The sequence below is a fragment of the Hippopotamus amphibius genome, chromosome 11 (genome assembly GCF_030028045.1).
Source record: "Hippopotamus amphibius kiboko isolate mHipAmp2 chromosome 11, mHipAmp2.hap2, whole genome shotgun sequence".
NCBI lineage: Eukaryota > Metazoa > Chordata > Mammalia > Artiodactyla > Hippopotamidae > Hippopotamus > Hippopotamus amphibius.
Genome location: NC_080196.1, coordinates 27,347,836 through 27,371,963, shown reverse-complemented (window position 1 = coordinate 27,371,963; position 24,128 = coordinate 27,347,836). Strand labels below are relative to the sequence as shown.

At 42.8% G+C, this 24,128-nt stretch overlaps 1 protein-coding gene across 1 annotated transcript in view; it reads right to left on the bottom strand.

Annotated features, from left to right (window-relative positions):
• PKHD1 (PKHD1 ciliary IPT domain containing fibrocystin/polyductin) overlaps window positions 1–24,128 on the bottom strand; it is a 443,114-nt gene that overhangs the window by 392,698 nt on the left and 26,288 nt on the right. Inside the window, exons 16-27 of the mRNA XM_057700365.1 lie at window positions 22,990–23,079; window positions 22,806–22,896; window positions 21,885–22,027; window positions 20,045–20,175; window positions 19,112–19,287; window positions 16,210–16,348; window positions 13,878–14,005; window positions 11,461–11,645; window positions 10,444–10,566; window positions 9,017–9,122; window positions 7,729–8,001; window positions 941–1,071 (exon numbers count right to left, since the gene is read on the bottom strand). Coding sequence (XP_057556348.1) covers window positions 941–1,071; window positions 7,729–8,001; window positions 9,017–9,122; window positions 10,444–10,566; window positions 11,461–11,645; window positions 13,878–14,005; window positions 16,210–16,348; window positions 19,112–19,287; window positions 20,045–20,175; window positions 21,885–22,027; window positions 22,806–22,896; window positions 22,990–23,079 — 1,716 coding nt within the window. The remainder of the gene's footprint in view (window positions 1–940; window positions 1,072–7,728; window positions 8,002–9,016; window positions 9,123–10,443; window positions 10,567–11,460; window positions 11,646–13,877; window positions 14,006–16,209; window positions 16,349–19,111; window positions 19,288–20,044; window positions 20,176–21,884; window positions 22,028–22,805; window positions 22,897–22,989; window positions 23,080–24,128) is intronic.

Genomic DNA, 24,128 nt, shown 5'->3' with positions numbered 1-24,128 from the left:
CTTTCTATGCCTGTGCTGTTATTGTTGGCACATAGTAAATACACAGTAAATACAGTAAATAGGAAATTTTGGAAATTATCTAAATGTCCATTAATGGGAAATACACAAACTATGACACAACTTTATATTAGAATTGCATGCAGTTTATTTATAAAAATTAAAGTTTCATAATATTTGAATAACTGGATGAGATAAAACTATGGGACCAGAGATCAAAGATTATTCTGAACACTCTCTTTTTCCAGAGATCTTTACTATTCAGCAGACAGCCTTCTTTGGGGGTCATGGGTGTGCTAGGAATGTTGATGGCACTGAACTCTGACTAGGAAGTTCAAGTTCAGCTGTGAATATGACTTTCACCCACAACATCAGGGAAGGGTCTGGACCCAAACCTCTTACACTATCTATGAGACAGCACCAAATGAAGAGGAAGGCGAAATCTAAGGGACTTGTTGCTAAGAAACAAGGGAAACAGTAGGGACTAACTAGGAATCTGTTTCATAGGAACCAGACATTCTAGAAGATTCCAAGTTCCACCAGTTCCAACCATGCCAGAAAACAAAATTGCTAATGAAAACTAAGCTATTTGCTCGAGAAAGAAGCAAGATTATAAGATATATGTCTTACAAACCAATACACAGAATATACACTAGATAAATATATTTACTCTGTGGCACTAATACTAATTAAGACTGTGGACTGGGACTGCCTGGTTGTCTTCTTTTAAAAGAAATTAACTGATGCTAATTACAAGCCCCATTGACAGGGTCAGCTTCCCACTTCATAGCAGAAGTGTTTCCATGTAAGCAATATAAGCATGCTCTCATGATGAAGTCATGTCAGTTAACTTAGTTCTAAGAAATGATTCATTGAGAACCTTACACTACATGTTAATAACAGTCACTCACTTGGAGAGGAGATGCCAAAAGATTCCACTTACCTTGGATGGAACTTTGCATTGAATTATTCGTGAATTGCTTGTGGTGACATTAATGTCACAAAGCTGGGATCCAAATAACACCAGGCTAACATCTTCCAAACTAGAGCCTCGGATAGTGGCCCAGAGCCCTCCTGTACAAAAGCAGCATTTTCAGATAGGACACACAGCCATACAGATAGACGACTATTAATTGCCCACAAGAGAAATAAATGAAATCAAAATATGAAACTCCTTAGTCAAAACACAAAGCCTGTTCAAACTGCAGAAAAAGACTGAAGTTAAATATATAAACTACTGAATTAAGGGGGGAGATACAGTGACTAGAGGGCAAAGAGAAGGAGATATTTAAGACTAAAACATAGAGATACAACATGGCCATGAGACAGAAGTAAAGTATCAATAGATGGTCTCTGGAAACTGTTTCTGCTCTAGATTTTTAAATATCATCCCTGCCAATTCTATAAAACGTACTCTTTTCCCAAGAAATCAGTATAAGAGAGCAAGTAGATCAACTGCATTATTGTCCCTGAGTGCACTGGTCATCTCCCTCATTTTTTTTTTTTTTTTTAATTTTTGGCCATGCCACTCGGCTTACGGGATCTTAGTTGCCCCACCAGGGACTGAACCTGCACCCTCTGCAGTGAAAGTGTAGAGTCCTAACCACTGGATTGCCAGGGAATTCCCATTCCCTCATCTTTGTTTTTTTTAAAGCTCTTTATTGGAATATAATTGCTTTACACTGTTGTGCCAGTTTTTGAGATACACCAAAGTGAATCAGCTGTATTTATACATATATCCCCATATCCCCTCCCTCCTGTGACTTCCTCACACCCTCCCTACCCTGGCCATCTAAGTCATTACCCATCATCAAGTTGATCTCCCTTTGTTATACAGCAACTTCCCACTAGCTATTTTACATTTGGTAGTGTATATATGTCAGTGCTACTCTCTCACTTCATCCCAGCTCCCCCTTCGCCTCGCCCCACCCCCGCCGCAACCCCGTGTCCTCAAGTTCATTCTCTACATCTGCATCTTTATTCTTGTCCTGTCACTGGGTTCATCAGTACCATTTTTTTTAGATTCCGTATGTATGAGTTAGCATACGGTATTTGTTTTTCTCTTTCTGGCTTACTTCACTCTGTATGACAGTTACTAGGTCTATCCACCTCATTACAAATAACTCAGTTTCATTCTTTTTTATGGCTAATATTCCATTGTATGTATGTGCCACATCTACTTTATCCATTCACCTGTTGATGGGCATTTAGGTTGCTTCCATCTCCTGGCTATTGTAAGTAGTGCTGCAATGAACATTATGGTACATGTTTCTTTTTGGATTATGGTTTTCTCTGGGTATATGCCCAGTAGTGGGATTGCTGGGTCATATGGTACTTCCATTTTTAGTTTTTTAAGGAAACTCCAAACTGCAAACTGTTTTCCATAGTGGCTGTACCAACTTACATTCCCACCAACAGTGCAAGAGGGTTCCCTTTTCTCCATACTCTCTCCAGGATTTATTTTTTCTAGATTTTTTGATGATGGCCATTCTGTGTGAGGTGATACCTCATTGTGGCTTTGACTTGCATTTCTCTAATGATTAGTGATGTTGAGCATCTTTTCTTGTTTGTTAGCCATCTGCATGTCTTCTTTGGAAAAATGTCTATTTAGGTCTTCCACCCATTTGTGGATTGGCATTCCCTCATCTTTAAATGACAGCCTTAATCCTTCCTGCTTTGTGATTCGATACTACACAGCCTAGGTTCTGGTTGCCACGATGATATAGAAGTGACTGTCATTATCACCCAGTGCCATCAGGATTTCTGTACTGACCACTGAGGAGCAGTCACAGAAACCCCCATCTCCTCACCGCAGACATCAATAAGAGGAATGGCACCAATCGCACTAATATCATAGCACAGGATACCACCTAAAGGAGCAGCCCTTGATCCAGCTGATGGACAGGAAGCCCGCTTACTGTTGATGAGCAATGATTCTGGTCTTCCATCTTCCCATAAAGGGATATAAGAGAGGCAGTGAAGCCACCAAACAAAGACACATATCCCATGACCTTGGGGAGAGGGCACAGAAGCAAGGTTATCATCCCCAAATGTGTCAGAGTGAGAAAGAGAACTTATACAACCCAATGAAAACCTTGCAGGAGCATGAGACAATGGAATATTACCCTGAAGTTAAATATATAAACATGCCCTGAAGATTCAGAGCACGACTACAATAGACTTCTAAGTTAAAGAATAACATTGAAGAAGAGCCAACATACAATAGCAACATAAAAGACACAATATCTGGAAACAATCTTGACAAGAATGATTCAAGAATATGAAGAAATTTGAAGAAAGCTTTGAAATGCTGACAAACCTAACAGATGGGTTAAAACTTAAATAAGAAAACAAAAGTTTACAATGTATAGAAAGAGTGAACATTATAAGGTGGCATGTCTTTCTAAGTTAAACTAAAGCATCAATGCAATCATGATAAACACATGAAAAACTTTTTAATTTGAATCAGACAAGCTGATTTTAAAATTCAATGAAAAATAAACAACAATGGCCAGGAAACAAAATCTCAAAAACAAAAGTAAAGGGTCTTTCTGCCAGACATTAAAATATCTTATAAAACAGTTATAATTGGGGAGATCAGGATAGTGGAGGAGGATGCAGAGCTCATCACCCCTGACAAACACATCAAAAATATATCTACATGTGGAGCAACTCTCACTGCAAACAACCTGGAGGCTAGCAGAGTGGCACTTCTACGACCAAGGCTCTAAGAAAGATCTTCATGGAGTCTGGTGGGAAGGGAGGAGAAGCAATCAGGTCAGGATCCCCGATCCTAGCAGGGGACAAAGATGAAAAGGTGGATATCATAGGCTCAGGGACCCTCCCTGGGGAGTGAGGGGTTCGAGCCACATATTGGGCACCCCAGCACTGGGGTTCAACACCAGGAAGATGAGTCCTGAATTCCGTCACCTTCAAAATTCATGTGTTGGAATCCTAGCCACTTGAACCTCAGAGTGTGACCTTATTTGGAAATAGGGTCATTGCAGATATAATTAGCTAAGATAAGACAAGGTCATACTGGAGTAGGGTGGGTTCTTAATTCAATATGACTAGTGTCCTTATAATAAGGGAAATTTGGGGCACATAAAAGACACAGGGAGAACACCATGTGAAGATAAAGGCAGAGATCAGGGTGACACTTTTACAACCCAAGGAAAGCCACTGATTGCCAGCAGACTACGAGAATCTTGGAGAGAGGCATAAAACAGATTCTCACAGGTTGGTTCAGAAGGAATAACCTCCACTGACACCTTGATACCAGACTTCTAGCCTCCAGAACTGTGAGACAAATTTCTGCTACTTAAGCAATCTAGTTTGTGGTACCTGGTTAAGCAGCCCTAGAAAACTAATACAGACCCCTACCTCATACCATGTACAAAAATTAACTCAAAATGAATTATACACTGAAATGCAAGAGCTAAAGCTATAAAACTCTTAGAAGAAAACATAGGCATAAATCTTGTGACACCGGATTAGGCAGATGTTTCTTAGCTAGGACACCAAGGCACAAGCAACAACAATAAAAAGGATAAATGTATATTTCTAAGAGATACTGCCCAAGTCCAACCTAACACTGTCTCTCCCCTGGATGGCTTTAGCAGCCTCCATCCTTTCCTCCCTACAATATATCCTCACACATCAGCCTAAGTCAGATCATGTCATTTTTCACTTAAAATCTTCTAATGGTGCCCATCTCAGTCAGAATTAAAACCAACATCCTTTCAGACTTCCCTGGCAGTCCAGTGGTTAGGGCTATGATCTTCCACTGAAGGGGGCGTGGGTTCAATTTCTGGTCAGGGAATAAGATCCCACATGCCACGTGGCATGGCAAAAAAAAAAAAAAAAAAAAGCCAACATCCTTTCATAGCTTCTAAAACCATACTATCTGCTCCCAGGCTTTTCCTACTGCCTCCCCTCACTCAATTTATTACAGCCACAACAACCTCCTTGGTATTCTTGGGACAAGCTGAGCTCATTCTGACTTGAGACTTTATCATTTGATGTTCCCTCTGCCTAGAATCTCCTCCAAGATTTCCCCAGGACTCGTTCCTTCTCTTCCTCCATGTTTCCATCCTGCAGTGAAACCCTTGTCATCTCTCCAATGGCAATGACCATCCTATCACAACCACCACCTGATCTGTCACTATTCCCTAGCTAGATTTTTCTCTTACACACTTACTTTCACCTCCAGGAGAGCAGGGACTTTGTTTCAATTTACTGTATCCTCAACATTCACAGTGACTGGCACATAGTAAGAGCTAAACACATTGTTGCCATTATTATTGTTGATAATAGTTAAAAGTTGGAGAGGCAGTGACAATGCCATTCCCATTTGAAAGCTGAAGTGCCTCACAAGGGTCCACACCTTAGGACCTAACACACAGAATTGGACCAATATTTTTAAAAAATAAATTTAAAAAAAAACCTTTATAGGTCACTTTGCATATGGACAAGTTGGTGCTCTGGAATATTAATGGAATATTATTAATCACATTATATGTTTTCATTACATATTCAACTGTTCTGTAAATTCCTTGTTGGTAGGACTCAGCCTGGTTCTCTTTAAATCCCCAATATCACTATTGCTCAAACTGTCCTATTCATAGAAATTGCCTGAGGATCCTGTGAATACACAGATTGGTTAGAAGATGAGGGAGGGGATTTCAGATCTGCATTTCTAACAAGCTCCCAGATGACAGAGATACTGCTGGTCCAGAACCACACTTTGAGAACCATGCTCTTCAGCACCTGGCACAGGGCTTTCCACAGGGTGGCTCAGTCAATGTTGAGTGATGGATGGATGGATGGATGGATGGATGGATGGATGGATGGATGGAATGACTGACTCTGGTTGGTACTAGGTAGGTGGCAGGGTGGAAGAAGGGTTCATAGGGAAAGTTTAAATCCAGGAATAAAGAAAGTAGCAGCTAGAGTCTCTCTCTCCTTCCCTTTCCCCTCAGTCTTACCACAGGTTAATTTGGACCCACCTGACATTATCCCATCTCTGAGTTTTCCATCTTTCACTAAAATAGAGAGGGGTGGTGTGCATCCTCCCAGACAAACCCTTTCACCATGTGCTGTTGATACAGCATACCCTGACAAGGTGACCAACTCATCTCAGTTTGCCTGGGACTTTCCGAGTTTTAGCACTCAAGAGTTCCATGTCCCAATTTTAAAACTGAAAGTCTTGCATCCTAGGAAACCCCTCAGTCCCAGGAAAACTGGGACAGTTGACCAGTCTGCCTATGTGAGTCACTCTGTGTAGAGGACAAAGCTGATTGAGTCAACTGTCTGCCCTGGAGGTACCTGCAGTCCAGTGGGGGAGTTGGGAAGGATGGTGTGGCCTGAACTGCAAAGGTAACTTTATAGGAAGATCAAAGCCACTTATACATCTAGTGGGAAGACAATAATTATTTGGTTTATATAGAATATGATCTTTCACTCTGAGCACCACATACTTTCTGGCTCCCTCCTTAAATCACTGAGAAATAAGGGCAAGCTTGCTCTGTTTTATGTGCAGAGAAGAGGCAGAGCAGGCCTCTATAAGGCCAAGTAAAATTAGAAATGAACAGTTTCTTTGAACAATGAATTCATAGCCAGGAAACAGTACTTTAATAAGTGTTGCAAGCCACGACTCTTTGGCCAACAGAATAAACAATGACAAAAATCCAAGGCATTAAGGAAAGAATTTTCATGCCCTAAAAATCATACATTAACTTATAAAGCATGCGTGTTCCTGAGATTCTTGAAGTCTGTCTGCATTGTTTTAAACAGGCTGTGTCCCTCAGAAAGCATGGGGAGATCCTCGGTTGCCATGGCACTAAGACCCAATCCAAGGGGCTGATGCTGGCAAGCCCTGCTGTCCTCTCTATACCCCACTACTCAAATGGTAGTTGGCTTTGCTTGCTAGCCAAGTATCCAAGTGTACGTCACTTTACAAACATTTATGAAACACCCACTAAGTTCCTAGTGGACCGGGCCTGTACTTCATATTTGCAAATGTTTTTAATTTTCAAGGGACTTTCCCACCTGTTGGGATTTTAACCTCACTCAAAAGTAGGAGTCCTACCAGTCAAGCATTGTTCAGCCCATTGCATGGGTAAGACAGCACTGTAAGGTAGAAGCAGCAGGAGCCCTGGCATCCCACAATCCTGGTTTGCATCCCAGCTCCATCTCTTTCCATCAGGAAGACTTGGGCAAGTCACTCTCTTCTTAGAACTACTATTATCTCATCTGAAAAAATGTGGATAATAAGTCTATCTTTCCAGCTGCTGTAAGCATTTAGGGTGTGCAGCTACCTAGAAGAGGTACTCGATAAATGATCCTGTGCCCATCCTCATCCTAAGCCCCACAGAAGTATCCGAAACTTCTAAGGTCACACTTCTGACTTTGGCAGGCTGAAAACCCAGGCACATGTCCTAACTCCCCACCTAGTGTTATTTCCATTTGATCAGATTGTCCCAATGACTCAGTGATTGACCCAATGATGCCTGACACCGTCAGCCAAACTATGGTCCTTTTGGTGGCAAGTGAGTTCATTTAAGGGCTCAAATATCTATTACTCATTGGAAGAAATGCTGATGGCAGAAAACAAAAAGCTGTGAATAACAGTGGCTACAGAACTGATTACACAGCAGGACTAGATTCCTGCAGATTGACAAGAATGTCAGCTTCAGAGGGTCAGATGCAATGCAGGTGTCCCCGGATTACCAATGTCTGCAGCTCTGGAAGGCTCCACAGCATCCAATCTGGGCTCTACATTTAGAAAGAGGCCTCCTCCACTGGCATGGATGGCAAGACCAGAAGGTCTCACCAACATTGAGATCCGATGCACTCCAACGGGCAGCAGGCTTGTCTGACACACCACATTTGTTTGGTTTGAGAAAATAACTTTGCAACTTGTTTTGTTCACTGTAACCTGTAAGGCCTCAGAGTCATCAGAGAAACTATTTCCAGTAATATAAACCAGTAGGTCGATGTCATCTTAAAAGAAGAAAGAAATTAAGAGAAAGAAATCATCAATATCATTCCATTTACCAGAACTCTATCAAATATTCTTTCCCTCTCACCTTCATCTCCCAAAATTCAAGGAATTGAATGCTCACTCATGTGTTGGAATCTGTATTGATTTTAATAATGTAGAGTCCTCATCTTAAATTTTCTCAAATTAGTAATGAAAAATCATTAGTCAATAAAAAATGGGGGAAAAATAAAAATAAAGAATATTTCACAACAAGGGACAAAGAGAATACAACATTTTAAGTCATCAAAAATCCACCATTTCAGGACTTCTCTGGTGGTCCATTGGTTAAGACTCAGCGCTTCCACTGTAGGGGCCGCAGGTTTGAACCCTGGTCAGGGAGCTAAGATACCACATGCAGCGCGGTACAGCCAAAATAAAAAAAAAATCCACCATTTTAAATCATAATCATTTCATTTAGATTGGCCGAAAAATGCACCTTCTGCTGCATCACTCAACATCCATCCCATGGACAGATGCACCATCTACCCACCCATCACCAGGTACACGGCCTCCAACAAATCACTCTGAATCTAAAGTTCCTGCACAGAAATAGACCCACAGACACAGAAGACAAACTTATGGTTACCAAAGGGGAAAGGGGTGTGGGAGGGATCATTTAGGAGGTTGGGATTAACATATACACACTACCATATATAAAACAGATAACCAACAAGGGAATTATACTCAATATTTGTAATAACCCATAAGGGAAAAGAATCTGAAAAAGTATATATATATATAGATATATATATAGCTGAATATATATATATGTATATCTCTGAATATATATATATCTGAATATGTATATCTCTCTGAATATGTATATATAAATATCTGAATATATATCAGAATATATATATATATCTCTGTGAATCACTGCATTGTACACCTGAAACTCACATGACATTGTAAATCAACTATACTACAATAAAAAATAAAGTGTATGCTCCTCTCAATGCCAAGTGCACATCATACCGAAGGCATACCACACAGAGTGGACCCAGGGAGTTGACCCTTCAAGGTACTGGAAGGAACAGGAACCTGAACAATGAGCTGGTATGTCGTTCACTCGCACAGCCACCTGGAAAAAGGCAAAAGCAAACATACATATTTCATACGCTCAAGGGTATTCATAAAGTACTTGTGAAATGTGCCCAAATTAAAATGTGTTAATGATTCACTTATTCTCTTGTTTTTTCTTCTATTTTCCAGTAATAGACCCTAAATTGTGAAGCATGACTCAAAACATGTTAGGCCTTTTTTGAATGATGGTAAATATGCAGAAACCTAACATTCTGCAATTAAATTTGCTCAATCTGGAGTAAATTCCCTCTCTGTCACATAGAAGTAAATTCAAAATGCGTGAGGACTTTTTATGACTTTATATTTTCAACTGAGTACCTACTTCCTGTGAAAAGCCCTGTCTTTGCTGGTAAATGCTAGTGGAGAAGGCACCTCTGTTCCAACACCACTACATGGATGTACGAAGGAGAGTCAAAAATTATCCGCACTCCAGTTATTCTAAAACTTCTGTAAATTCTACAGTCGGCGTGTGGATAATTTTTGACTCACACTCGTATAACAGAAGATCAGAGTGTATTTGGATGTTTGGCTTGGGGTCTTTTTTGTCCTAGAAGGGGAGGTCCCCAAGAATAAATTATGTCTTTCCCTCTCAGTGGGACTAAGGTTAATCTAACAGAAGTCTACAATTCTTGGAGATGAGAAAGGTGAAAAAGATAGGACTTTGATTCTCTGCATATAAAACAAGGATTAAAAGCACACACTATATTTATGATAGTGTTTGCGTATGGAGGAAAGGGGCATTGGGATGGCATGAAGTCACAGGTGATAAGAACACTTCAACTTCATCTGTAATGTTTCATTTTATTCATAAAGACCCAAAAAAGATAAAATAAATACATCAGATGTTGGCAACTGTTAATCTTCGTTTGGGTACCCAGGTGTTGGTTATATTATTCTTAATAGTTTTGCATTTTAAAATTTTCTCAAATTAAAAGCACATGACTTAGGAGTATAAGCAGATGACTTACAACAGAAGATGGGAAAGAGCAAAGGACATTTTAAAGAGAAAAGGAGTTGACTTAGCTCATTTACTTCCCAAGGCCACTGTATGGAGGTGTAAATCATACGTAGCTAGAGAGGTTCTCTATTTTTGATACCATTAGAGCATCAATAATCATAATAACAAGATGTTGTTATTTACAAAGCACTTATATTTGCAGCGTACTCTTTATACCCTGTGGAAGTAGAGTACAGCCATAACTGCCCCTGTTCTATGAATTAGAAAACTGACCCTTGGGGTTGGTCCATTTTAAAAATCAGGAGAGGCTGCAGTAGACTTGAAACTAGTACTTCACTTTGGGTGGCCCATCCATTCTCACCTGAGTGTACTGGTTGGCAGTGACCAACATGTCTCCAAATATGGGTCCAAGAAAGACTCCACCATCATATATCACACGAGTGGTTATAGCAGGGTTCAATCCCATGAGGTTTTCATCAGATACCTAAGATGGTTACATTTCTGGTGAATTCATGCCAAGTCTAATCTTGATTAAAACAAATAACAAAGGGTGTTTTCACATTCTGTTTAAGATAATCAGATAGCTAGAAAGTGAAAATGAAGTGACAGGGGCTTGAACTCTAGAAACCTAATAGTAAGTAACAGCTAATGAAAGCCCCAGTAGACCAGAAGAATATTTATTTGCAAGTAGAGTTACCCAAAAAATACACACTAGACGAATCTTCTAAGTCTTGAGATATTTTGTTTTCCATGTGCTTTTCTATTTTACAAGTTTGCAATCCAAAATATTAAAGTAAAATGTCAGGAAACAAGGGCCATGAGACGACTCCCATCCTTCCTCCATCTCCACCCAAGGATTTTGTCTGAAAACCAGATGACCCGCAATACCAAATAACAAGAATAAAATTTCATCTCGGGTTTCACTTCTTAAAACCAAATGCTAGATGATCATTAGGTTATTTTTTAAAACCCTAAATATGCAAGAGCATCTGGTTTTGTCATTATCCAAAGACAGCAAATCCTTTCCTAAACGTCCTTCTGCTGTGCCATCTGCCTCCACAGTAATCTAAGTCAATCACATCTGCTTAAATTATCCAATAACAGATGTAGAATTATTGTATGGTGGACACTGACCAGCAACTTCTCTACCCACACCAAGTTAGAAGAGGAGATGTTGGGTTTAAATTGCTTAGTTAGACATATGAGATATAAAATACATCTTGAAAACTTTCAGAAAGATCCTTGAACCCCTTTACTTGAATATTCCAACAAAATTCACAAATCATGGAAGTTTTCATTCATATAATTCTGATTTTTTTTTTCACGAAATTGCTCCAGAGTACCAAATCCATAAAACCAAAAGGGGTGCCGTACATACCCTTATGAAGTTGGGCAAGTCCCCAACCTGGCTGGACCAGGAGAGGGTCCACACGTGTTCATAGCAAGACTTCAGATCCTCCGTCACAGTGAAGTCATTAACATTGAGGTACCTGGATATGAAGTCGTCAGTGTTGGTTTGTAAGAGCTTTTGGAGGTGACTGGCTGAGATGTGCACAGGGACACCTGTGGGAGAAGGTCATGATACAGAAAATACAGTACACTAATTACTCCACCTCGCAGCATCTCATCATCAAGACAGCAGAAGATACATGTCAGAATGCCTACTACACATGCACAGACCCTTGAATTCAAGATGTAGCTTCAAGAGAGTCCTCAGCCAGTTAAACTATCTTTAAGGCAAATATAAGTAGGTGCTCACTTTTTTTTAATCACGATCTCTTTAATCAGCATCCATCTCTCAAGCAGAGAACACAATCACAGCAGACAAAACTATCTCGATTGTCAACTCAAAATGTAAATTCCAGACACCCTGGTAATGCCTGAAAATCTAATTAAATATTGGGTTTTCCCTGGAAAAATTTAGCTGGCCCTATGAACAGGGAAAAGTTGGCCACCTTTCACAAGGAGTAGGGAAGGCACAAAGCAGCTGACACCCATAAAAACTTAGCCAACCAAGCTAAGGAATGCTAGCACTGAACTCCAGTTTCTCTATTAGAATTTCCTTTAAGCCCAGCCACATCCCCAGAGAAATAACAGCACTCTGGGCTTAAGCCTTGCTTGTGTTTGAACCCTGTTTCATGCTTTACCAAAAGTTTCCATTTCTGTAGCTACTCCCAACATCCCTGTGAGGTGCGTCATCTAGATATCCTAGCCTCCTTGAGAGATTAAGAAAATGAAACCCATTGTGATTCAGAAGCTTGCCAACCAAGTGAGAAGGGTTTAGATTAAAACCCAGGTTGCCTTCTACCTATTCAAGAGATTTCCTCTTGAATCCCATACTGCCCTGGAGTGTTAACGAAATACTACTGTATTTCCAAAACGCAAACAAAATTCTCGTCCTTTTTAAAAAGGTTACTCTATGTTAATACCTCATTTGAGGGCCATTTCAAATGGCCAGGTGAAGGCTGGCATTCCCCCCAGCTGTTTTGCAGGCAGTGATGTCAGGAGTATGAGCAACTGCAGATGACAGCAGGAAAAGTCTCTCTACAGACAGGCTGCAGCTCTCTCATTATAAGGGAAACAGCACAGCAATGGGCTTCATAGAGGCACGTCTCTGATGCACTTCTTCACCCACTTATCAGACTCCAGTAGCCCAGGGGCTGTCATTTTTCCTAAGTTGCCCTATTAGAGTAAAAACTCCACTCCCTTCCTCCAGCCAAGAGGATTCTTTGCAAGTCCAGCATCTTTCTGCTCGGGAAGGCAGAAGACTTTTGGACCATGTGCCAATTTTTATACAGCCATTCTTGAGTTCTCCTGAGCCTCCTTTCTGATTCCCCTATGATTTTACCAAATAAATAACATATTATAATCACTTCTAATCCTGTCTTTTGTGAGATGTGTATGCACTTGTAGATTTAGAAACTGTTCTACACTCATTACAGCCGAAAGCTCTTTCTACCTGTGTTATGGTTCATAAAATCCTTGCTACCATGTGGTGTCACTGTGGAGTTCAATTTGGAAGGGCTGTGGCTGCAGTGAATCTTGGCCTAGGAAACTCTAGAGAGAAGAGGACTGAACTGAGAAGCAAAGACTCAAGTTCATACCCGGACCCTGCCATCAGCTACTTGTATGAGCTTTGGGCAAGCCTGAGTTTAGTCGGCTGAATGGTGGCCCTCAAAAAGATATGTCAGCGTCCTAATCCCCAGAAACCGTGAATATTACCTTATGGAGCAAGAGATGTGGTTAAGGATCTTGAGAAGAGGAGTTCATCCTGGATTATCCAGGTGGGCCCTAAATACACTCATACATATCCTTTCAAGAGAGAGGCAGAGGGAGTTTGCAGACAGAAGAGGAAGAGACAGCGTGACCAAGGAGGCAGGGGTTGGACTGATGCACCCACAGCCAAGGGATGCTGGCAGCCACCAGAAGCTGGAAGAGACAGGAAATGGATCCTCCCCTGGAGCCTGAGTGGGGAGTATGGCCCTGCCAACAACTTGATTTTGGACTCTGGCCTCCAGAACTGTAAGAGAATAAATTTCTGTCATTTTAAGCCACCAAGTTTGTGTAACTTATTATGACAGCCACAGGAAGCTAATTCACTCAATTTCCACATTTATAAAACTAAAAGATTGGGATCATATGAACAATGATAAGCTGTTGTTATTGTCCAGATCTTTAACTTTAAGAAGGTCATTCTCAGACACTGGAAAATAAACAAAATAACTTTAAGACTGTCACCCTGCCTGACAGGATGTTGTAAAATGAGAAACGCTGCACCCCTAATGGCCCCTTTACCAGAAATTGCTGTGTTAGGAAGTTGGATGCGAAAGTGTCCTCCTAAAGGTGGACTTGTCCTCTGTAGTCTCTGTGTTGTCACCTGGACCAACCTGGATCCTTCTTCTGCTCCTTCAGTGGGCACAGAGCTGTGACATGTCAGAAACAAAGCATTAACCACGGTGACCCTCCAGCAGCTGTTCCAGACAGAACACAGCTCCATCTCAAAGACCAGGCAGTCTCCTGGGTTTCCAGACCATGAGCTCAAGCTCTCAAATACTGGGCAGCCCTCTCCCATCACAGCAGAGAAAATGTACGGTAAATATGAGGGTTCTTCCCTTCTACTGATCCTGAGAGCACAAGGATGTAGAGTAAAGAGTGATGACTCTGGCCTCCACTGCTCTGGTCCTGATGCAGAGTGGAAGGAGAACCCAGTGTTCTCTAACTGCATTTGCACAGTCAGATGAAAACTCGGGTGCTAGTCCACAGATACCTCTGCACTCAGTATCCCCAGCAGAAACAGGCCACTCCATCTAGCGGATTCCTTATCCAGCACCTGTGTGTAAACACACTGCCTGCCCAATCCTGCTTTTAATACAATAAATGGGTCAAATAAATCATGACACACCATGAGATGGAATACTATTCAGTCATTAAAAACCATATTCTAGTAGTGTGCTTAATGAAGTGAAGAAATGTTCCATTTATATCATTAAGTGAAAAGGGCATGCTGCAAAGATAGTGTTTTATATGTGGTCCCAATCTGAGGTTTAAAAAGTAAATACATGGACTTTTCTGGTGGCGCAGTAGTTAAGAATCTGCTTGCCAATGCAGGGGACATGGGTTTGATCCCTGGTCCGGGAAGATTCCCACATGCCCCAAAGCAACTAAGCTGGTGCACCACAACTACTGAGCCTGTGCTCTAGAGCCCGTGAGCCACAACTACTGAGCCTGTGTGCCACAACTACTGAAGCCCGTGTGCCTACAGCCCATGCTCCACAAGAGAAGCCACCACAATGAGAACCCAAGCACCACAACGAAGAGTAGCCCCTTCTCGCTGCAACTAGAGAAAGCCCACACAGCAAGGAAAGACCCAGTGCAGCCAATAAAAACGAATAAAGAAATTTTTTTAAAAAAGTAAATATGTACATGTATATATGTATACAAAAACTGCTTGGGGCAAAGGCTGTTAGAACATGGATCCAATGTGCTAATAGAAGTTATCTCTGAGCAGAGAGATTATGAGTGCTTTTTATCTTTTTCTAAGTGTTTTTCTGTATTTTCCAAATTTTCAATAATGAACATGTATGATTTTGATCAATAATATTACTTAAATAATGGGGGGGGAAGAAAATTTAAAAGCAGGGCATCACAATTCGTCCCATCTTCCTGGAGTTTTAGTGGAAAAAATGAAAGAACGAATTACAGGATACATGTGTTCCATGAACTTGGAAGAAGCTGATTCTTAGTTACTGGGTTGTAAACTGTAGCCTGAGAGGTTTTATTGAAGAATCAATGTCTATAGGGCTCTAGTGCCATCTGGTGGTGAGCTCTTAGAATGTGCTGGCTTTGTTCCTTTGACTATTTTTGCCTCAAAGGATTCCAGTAAGATTAATATGCGAGGGATGGAAGGAGAGGAGCAAGAAGAAAACAGTGGTAATGTGAATCTCTGAAAAGCATAAAATACAACAACTTTTAAACAAATTCACTAGGAACTAGTTCTCAGAATGTAGTCCCCAGATTAGTAGAATCAGCATTGCTTGGGAACTCATTAGGACTTCCCAGGTGGCACAGTGGTGAAGAATCCACCTGCCAATGCACGGGACACAGGTTCAATCCCTGGTCCAGGAAGATCTCACATGCAGAAAAGCAACTAAGCCGGTGTGCCACAATTACTGAGCCTGTGCTCTAGAGCCCGTGAGCCACAACTACTGAGCCCATGTGCCACAACTACTGAAGCCCACGCACCTTAGAGCTCGTGCTCTGCAACAAAAGAAGCCACTGCAATGAGAAGCCCGCACACCGCAACCAAGAGTAGCCCCCGCTCGCCACAACTAGAGAAAGCCCGTGCAGCAACAAAAACCCAATGCAGCCAATAAATAAAGAAATAAATAAATTTTTTTTAAAAATGCGAATTATCAGGCCCTGCCCCAAACCTACTGAATTATGATTGTGGGGTTAGGGCCCAGCAAGTCGTTTTAACAAGGTAAAGGGTGATATGTCATTCTTAAGATTGAGAACTCTTGCTTTAAACAAGGCAGGTAGCTTTTCCTGATAAACGTCTCACCTCTGTGTCTTCTAGGACCAGTTAGCAATTTTAAGGAGGGACAGGTGAGCAAAGATGGTTCCCTACCTTGCAGTGATGAGCGGGAGCTCCAGGCCACACCCTGCCAACCAGGAGGTCACTTTGTAGACGGGAGGGGATCCCACCACAGAGAGCAATTCCAGCAGATTCCCGCCAGGGCGAGCTGTTCCAGAGTCAGCCTGAGAAACTAGAGACCAATGATCCAATCATTAGCAAGTGAATCAAGATGCAAGACCTGTTGTGTGGAAAGTCCCGGCTGGAGAGGCGGAGTTACTTACATCTCAGCACACACTTAAAACAGAGATTCTACCTACGTGCTGCCAAAAAGAGAAAAGGAAGAGGAGGCAGGAGTTTAGCTGAGAAAGGAAAATGCAGGGACATGATATAAGGAGACAATGACTAATTTTACAGCAAAGTTCAATAAGCCCCAAGTCAGCCATGTATCACTGCCTGTATCACTGGACCCCCCACCAACCCCACTATACACAGACACACAGACACACACACACACACACACACACACACAGCTCATCTATGTCAGTGTGGACTGCCTTTCCTTCTTTCCTTCCCAAAGCGCTGGCAGCTCCAGGAACACAAGCACATACCCCCTCAGGAACACCAAACACACAAGGCACATACTGGAGGTACTTGAGTTTTATCCACAGCATGGAGTCAACATGTGTGCAGAGAGACTGCAAGCTTTAAGACAGACCAGTGTTCACATCCTGATTCCCCACTTCTATTGGGTTACCATTTAGCTAATCACCATAACCTCTGTAAGAGTCTGTTTTCTCACTCATAAAGTGGGACTCATGACAGATATCAGTCTGCCCAGCAGGGAAAGTTTAGTGAGATGGCAGGTTTAAATGACCAGCACTATAGAATTTAATATCCTCTTTTCCTCCTATTGGGCACATGTAAAGGCAGCTTCTTTTCCAAGTCTGTGCAATCAAGACAGTAAAACAGTTTAAAGTCACGGTCTTACAGGCCCAATGCTGAGCACAGCACTGGGCAGAGTCAGTGTTCAGTAAAATTTATTTGCTCAGCTGAGTATGGAGTCATTAAAGGTTGGCTCCCGCACATCCCAGCTGATTTGATGTAAGACACTCAGCACCTGCTTAGCTTTGGTTTCCTCATCTATAGAGTGGGGATCCTAGGGCCATCTCATGGGGTTCTGAGAATTAAATGAGAAATATTTGGTAGCTGCCACTAGATGAAAAGAACTCTCATAGAGGACATTAGGGGGGAGAATATAATCAAGTGTTAAGCTGATCAGATAAATATCGGACCACGAACTATGAACACGGAGCCCGATTGTGTAGGGTTTATGTCACCATTAAATAATAGTCACAGGAAAATTGTTGCCAGCAGGATGACTGGACAGTGGGAAACAGACTGTTTTACCCAAGCCACCTCCCATCTTTCATGTCTCTGCCCTCTGCCTCCCCGCTTCCCTCCCCACCTCACCCCTACATGGCTCCAGATACTGGAGCATTTGATGGCAAAGGGATGACAGCAGTAAGAAAGGGCTGGGATCCTGGGCTTTGAGGGTTTGAGGAGGATAAAGGGAAATGACACATTATCTAGTCCTTAGTTTCCCAGTCCAGTCAGTGGGTTCACATGTATGAAATATTGATCCCCTCAGCCCTCTGGGAATCTGGACAGCACTTGGGGTCACCAAAGGCCCCAGCTAGTTGTCTTGGGCACCAACAAATTCAGATGGTTACCCCAGCACACCATCTGAATATTGTTTTCTAAGTGTGTCAGAACGCAAATGGAGTTTGAAATAAGCAATGACGTATTCTGAACCAGATGCCCCCAAAACACTCAAATCACTGAAACAGATGAGACAGAATTCTGAAGAGTATCAAAGATGATGTAATTTCAGGGCTGAAAGAGAGTTCTCTTACCCCCCACCACCAAGCTCCCCTACCCCCAGTTCTGCAACTTCCAGGCAAAAGATTAAAATGTTCTACACTTGAAAATCAGAATGCAAATGACTGTTCCATCCTTTTCTCCTTGGAGAGAGAAAGACAGAGAAGCTATGAAAAGCAGGAAAGCCAAGTCCCAGAGTCACAAGGGATTTGACAGAAAAGGGAGAGTGAACAAAGTTGGAAGCCTGGAGGCCCTGGGAGAAAACTGCACCATCTGTCTGGGCTTCTATCTCCAGGTGTGTGTCACACATGGCCTCAGTAGGGACCCTGATGAGCACCTTGCCCTTAAGACAAGCAAAGCCAGGTGACAGCACTGCACCCATGAGAGGTCAAAGGACTTTGTGCAGAGAGGTGCCAGGCCTGAGCTCTGAGTGATGTGTGGGAGGAAACGGGCAGAAGGAAGGATGACAATGTTCTCATGAGGATGTAGTGACCTTCCAACTCCCACCGAGTCAGTCCTAAGGGTCGTAAATCAGACTTGTGGCCCATATACAGGGCCAGATATTGCTGTGTTCTTTACAACACTTTGTATGACAGATATAAACAGATGGAGAGGTGTAGAAATCCTGCTGGCCTAACAATAGTAATGATAATAGTACTAATAACTGATTATATTTATTGAGCACTTACTACAGTCAGGAACCATGATGAATGCTTTACACTATACTTCAGTTATTCTTCACAGTAATCCAATGGGATAGGGCCCTCATTGAGCCGGTTTTATAGATGAGAAAACCAAGGCACCTCAGCAAGAAAGTGGTAAAATTGGGGTAAGATCACAGGTACCTAAAGCAAGAGCAAGCATTGGGATAAAGAGAGAAAAACAAAAGGAACTAACTAGAGAGATCTAGGGGCCAAAGACACACAATCCCAACTCCATCTTCTCTAGGATCAAGGCAGGAAAGATGGAGAATCATCTGTCCTCTCTCCATTAAAAGAAAAGCAGCCCCTCCAGAAAAGTTCATGGACGGTATTTGATGGACAGGTCCATGGAGGAGAGTGGAATTGATAATCACCTGTTAGGTTTGCGTCTGCAATAATAATTTCATCCACATAGAACACGCCCATCTCTGGAGACAAAGGGAGGAGGTCAATCTGATGAACCAGCACTGGGGAGTTTGCAGGAGGTGGCTGGAGATGCACAGATCGATGTACACATGTCTTCCAGAGGTTGGTGCAGGCAAACTGCCAGCTGAAAACAAGCACAGAGCAGAAAAGTGCCTCCCATGAGCAGTCCTCTCCCCTGAGAGCCCCAGTTCTCCAACCTGGGCCTGAGGACCATGCAACCAGAGGACCCAATCAGTCCTGGTTGCCATGGTACAAGCATCCCATCCGAGATTGGCTCAGCCTGGCTGGGATGCAACACCAGTGAATCACGTCTAAGTCCGTCATCCATTCATAACAATGTCAGCGGTATTTTCAAATTACAATATGACTGTGCGTCTTAAGCAGATCACATGTTAGGCTCTAACCACAGAGAAGATTAATACTCTTGGACATTTCCAGACTCATTTAAGTTTAAAACCACTTAGAAAACCCGTGAGAGGTGTGGAAAGAGCGCTGAATCAAAGGATCAAGATGCCTGAATTATATCACAGTATCTTTGTTCACTTGCTGAATGAATTTTGGTGAATCACAAATTCTCTGGGCCCCAATTTTTCTCATCTGTAACATCAAGGAATATTCCCTAAAATCTCTTCTAAATATGATGGTCTATGATGCTATCCCTATGAGAAATGTCAGACTCCTTCTGGGGAGTATTAGATTTGTAACAACTAATTGCTCTTAAATCAAACTTCTTTGCCAAATAAAATGTATTCAGAGTTGAAGGTAGTATCTGAGGCCCCAATATCAGAGACAGTTAGTACCTCCCATGGGCCACGGTCCGCAAGAGAGCTAATCATCCCAGCTGGCAGAATTCCCACTATACCTGCCCTCAGATGAGCTACCTGTTGGGACTGGTCCCCAGGAGACTCCAGTCACAGGTGACGTTCTTCTTAACGGTGTTTTGAAAGCTGATTGTGAAGGACAGAGTCACCTTCAGGGTCGTATTCACATGGCCTTTGTACGCAAGGCACAACTAGAGACACCAAACAAGTCTTTTAGCTCTGTCACTGAGGCAGTCATTCTAGCAACATTTATTGAGGACAGTCCACTCCCTAGAAACTGCCTCACGCACTGAGAGACAGCCAGCCTCCTCCTGCCCTCCTGGACCTTACCAGTCTAGCTGGAGAGACAAATAGGTTAGAGCAAATTGTTATTTATCCAACAGAGAGTCATTCAATGCCTAGCACTGGGCATCATTGTGAGGATTTTAGAGCATCTCAATTAGAAACCCCCTGTTGTGACCCAGATACCTGTGCAACCTTGAGCAAGTCACTGTACCTCTCTGAACCTCATTCCTTAACCCTAATTCCCCGGCATCCTTGGCTTCTAACTCTGAGTTAAGTAAAATTATATAGCAGGATTTTTCAACTGCAGCACTATTCACATTTGGGACTGGATACTGCTTTTCTGTGGGCGGGGGCGGGGGGGTAGCGCTGTGCATTGTAGGACGTTTAGCAACATTCCTAGAACCTACCTGCTGGATGCTAACACTTCCCCCGTTGTAACAACCAAAAATGTCTCCATACACTGCCAACTCTCCCCTACTGGGAAAAATCCCCACCACTTGGCATTGGGAGACTTTGCTGTAGAGGAAAGCCTGGAGGTTGGGCAGTGCCCCGACCTGAACCTTTTAGTCCCAGCTCCCACTGCCGTTCAACTAGGAAAGGACTTGAAACTACTACCATAAGCTCAGCCACCCCAATTCCCAAAGTGTAAGTGAATTGCACTTTTTTATGAAGCACAGCAGAGCTATTGACACAAGATATAAGAGGTATTGAAGAAATGTGTCAGTCCATCCATCAATAATAACAATAATGGGCTTCCCAGGTGGTACAGTGGTTAAGAATCCACCTGCCAATGCAGGGGACATGGGTTCCAGCCCTGGTCCGGGAAGATCCCATATGCCTCGGAACAACTAAGCCCGTGCGCCACAACTACTGAGCCTGTGCTCGAAAGCCCGAGAGTCACAACTATTGAGCCCATGTATTGCAACTACTGAAGCCCACGCGCCTAGAGCCTGTGCTCCGCAACAAGAGAAGCCACGGCAATGAGAAGCCCGTGCACCACAACAAAGAGTAGCCCCCGCTGGCAGCAATTAGAGAAAGCCCATGTGCAGCAACGAAGACCCAACTCAGCCAATAAATAAATAAATAAATAAATAAATAAATAAAAATTTATTTTAAAAAATAATAACAATAACTATGATAAATAACAACTAGCTTTAAACTAGTCCTAACTACTGCCCAAGCACTTTACTAGTTTATCTCAAAATTCTGAGAGGCAAACCCCATTATTACCCATTTCACAGATAAGTAAACTAAGATAAGATACGGAGGGTATGCAGGATGTGGAGTCAGAATTCAAAACCAAAGAGTTTGACTGTAGAGTCTGCTCTCATACCTGGAGAGCAAAGAAAATAATGGAGCACATAAAAGCTTCCATAGGGCTCAGCTAATACAAAGGCACTTCCATGTAGCATCTAACTAATGGGAGGTCCAGGGGTGTCTGTTCACACCTGGAACAGTGGTTAAGAAACCTAGCACCTCAGCCCAAAGCACCTTGGCCTTGGGTGAGGCATAGCAATCACTCCCTTGTGTTTCTGTTTCGCCAGTCTCAACCCCAGAGAATAATTCCAATCCTCCACTACCCACCTTGCCTGCAAGCACAAGGGCTGCTACTTACATGTGGGTACTGATCTAGCTGGTAGCCCTTCTGGGCAGCCGGGGGTGTCAGGACAAGGTGTCGAGGCTGATAGAGGCTGAACCTCCCACAGAAGGGCTCTGTCCCACTGGTGAGGTGCCCATCAGAGCTGGAAGCTTCTGAGCCTGGATGCAGTTTAGATAAAATAGGAAGACAGGTGAAAATGTTAAATAGAGCTTCCCATCATGTCTGCAGGGAATGGGTTATGGGTTCTCCGTGACATTGGCCCCTCAGCCCTTGATCAAGGTGGGCAGGGCTCGGGGTGGCCGACACCCCCCAGCTAGAAGGCTCCAGCCGTGAGAAACCCACTGTGTCTGCCCCAGTGCACCAGAAATCTATTACCATTTTCTATGTATACCATGACACAAAAAACTATTGAGAAGCAAAGAGGTAAGAGGTGTTGACTGTAACTTAGTTCACCACTAAGGTTACTAAGTCACCACTAAGGTTTTCAAAACATACCCTTACATTTTTAGAATTCGTTAGCCTACTGTCTTACGTGATACTCCTTTATTTGAGATGCAATTTGAATTAAACAAGATTTGCACTGTTCTGCAGTTTCCCACCTGAACCTGTCGCCCCTCTCCCACTGTGTGGCATACGGCACGTCTCACTCCCCAGCATCCTTGGTTTCTAACTCTGCTCCGCCTGACAGCGTGGGAGGCAGGCCTTTTCTTTCTCTGATTCCCACACCAAGAAGCTCCCTCCCAAACACGCAGACGCTCTCTTAGACACTCAGTGTCCAAATCCAGTTTCCATATCTTCATTTGACTCTTAACAGAGTCACCTCAGAGAAGAAATGAAGATTGTTCCCATTTTACAGAAAAAAAAAAAGAGAGAGAAAGAAAGAGAGAAGACAAGGATGAAGAAGAGGGTCAGAATTTGTTAAATCAGGGCCCTTACTTTGTTCAAATCCCAGCCGGAGTAGAATGTTCACAGAAAGGGGTTCCAGTTTGCATTTGACGGCAAGTAACTCCTCAAGGGCTGTTTGAATCTGTTAATAAGAAAAATGACCAGGAGTTCCTACCACGGATGTAAAGACCACCTCTAGTTCCCCCACCTCTCCTCACACAAAGAATGTTCCCACCTGATGGGCTGTGGCATTTGCAGGGATTGGCTGGCTAGAGACATTGTCCCAGGTAAGGAAGAAGTCCCCTGTGCCAGACACTGTCAGCATCTGAAAGGTCAAGAGGGATGGGATTAAAGAGCGTGTGCTCATTGAGCCAGAGAGACAACCTAGGAATATAGGACATACCACTCAGGCTTGCTATTTCCTTTTTACTACAATATCAATTTTTAAACTTAACTATCCTCTAGAACTATCTGGAGAACACAAGTGTCATCACGTAATGAAAACGTTTCTTGGAAGAATATACATATCTATCTCCCCACTGATACCTGCCCCACACTTTCTCTTTAGAGTGTGACACTTAGAGGTTACCACTGAAGAGCCCACTCTCAGCCCTTCTGACCGAGTTGCCTCCCAGGGGTGGCCTAGGAGGCGGAAGCAGCCCTGTGCATGTCACACCCTCTCTGAGGCTGATTCAGTCCCTGCTTTGCTTCCGCTACATTCCCTGCTGGGCACATCACACTTCTGCAATGGGGTAAGACCCATCGTCTTATCTCACTCGAAGGTTTCTACTTTTTTCTGTGGTCTTTTGTGTGTGTGTTTTACTGTTAGACTGCAAGCTTTAAGAGGCACAGTCCACATTGAGTCATCCTTGTACACCAAAAAGTGAACAACAAAAAGCACACCAAACACAGCATTGTAAATCAACTATACTTCAATTAAAAACAAAAAATACACCAAACTTCTTCAACCAAAGTATGGGGCACAACCAAGAGACACAAAGGCCTGATCCTTACAAAGCAGACTTAGAAAACACAGTATATGGGAAAATGGGACCCAAAGGGGTCAAAAAGCTATGAAACCTCATGTGTATATACTCACAGGCATGTGTACATGGGTGGGGTGTTAGGATGACATTATCTCCTCTCTGGGGAACATGTTTCCAAAGAAAGATTTACCAGGAACTTAAATCCCTAAAACTGAATCAGGGCATCTCAACAGTAAGACTTTGCATTTTTTTTAAAGTCCCCTCAACCCTACTGGATGGATACCCCATCTCTGTGGCAGCGGAGTTATCATTACAGCTCAAGTCCCCGGGCCCCCAGCCAGCAATCCTTCCACTAGGCGGGACTATATTCCTTGCAGAGTTCAGCCCT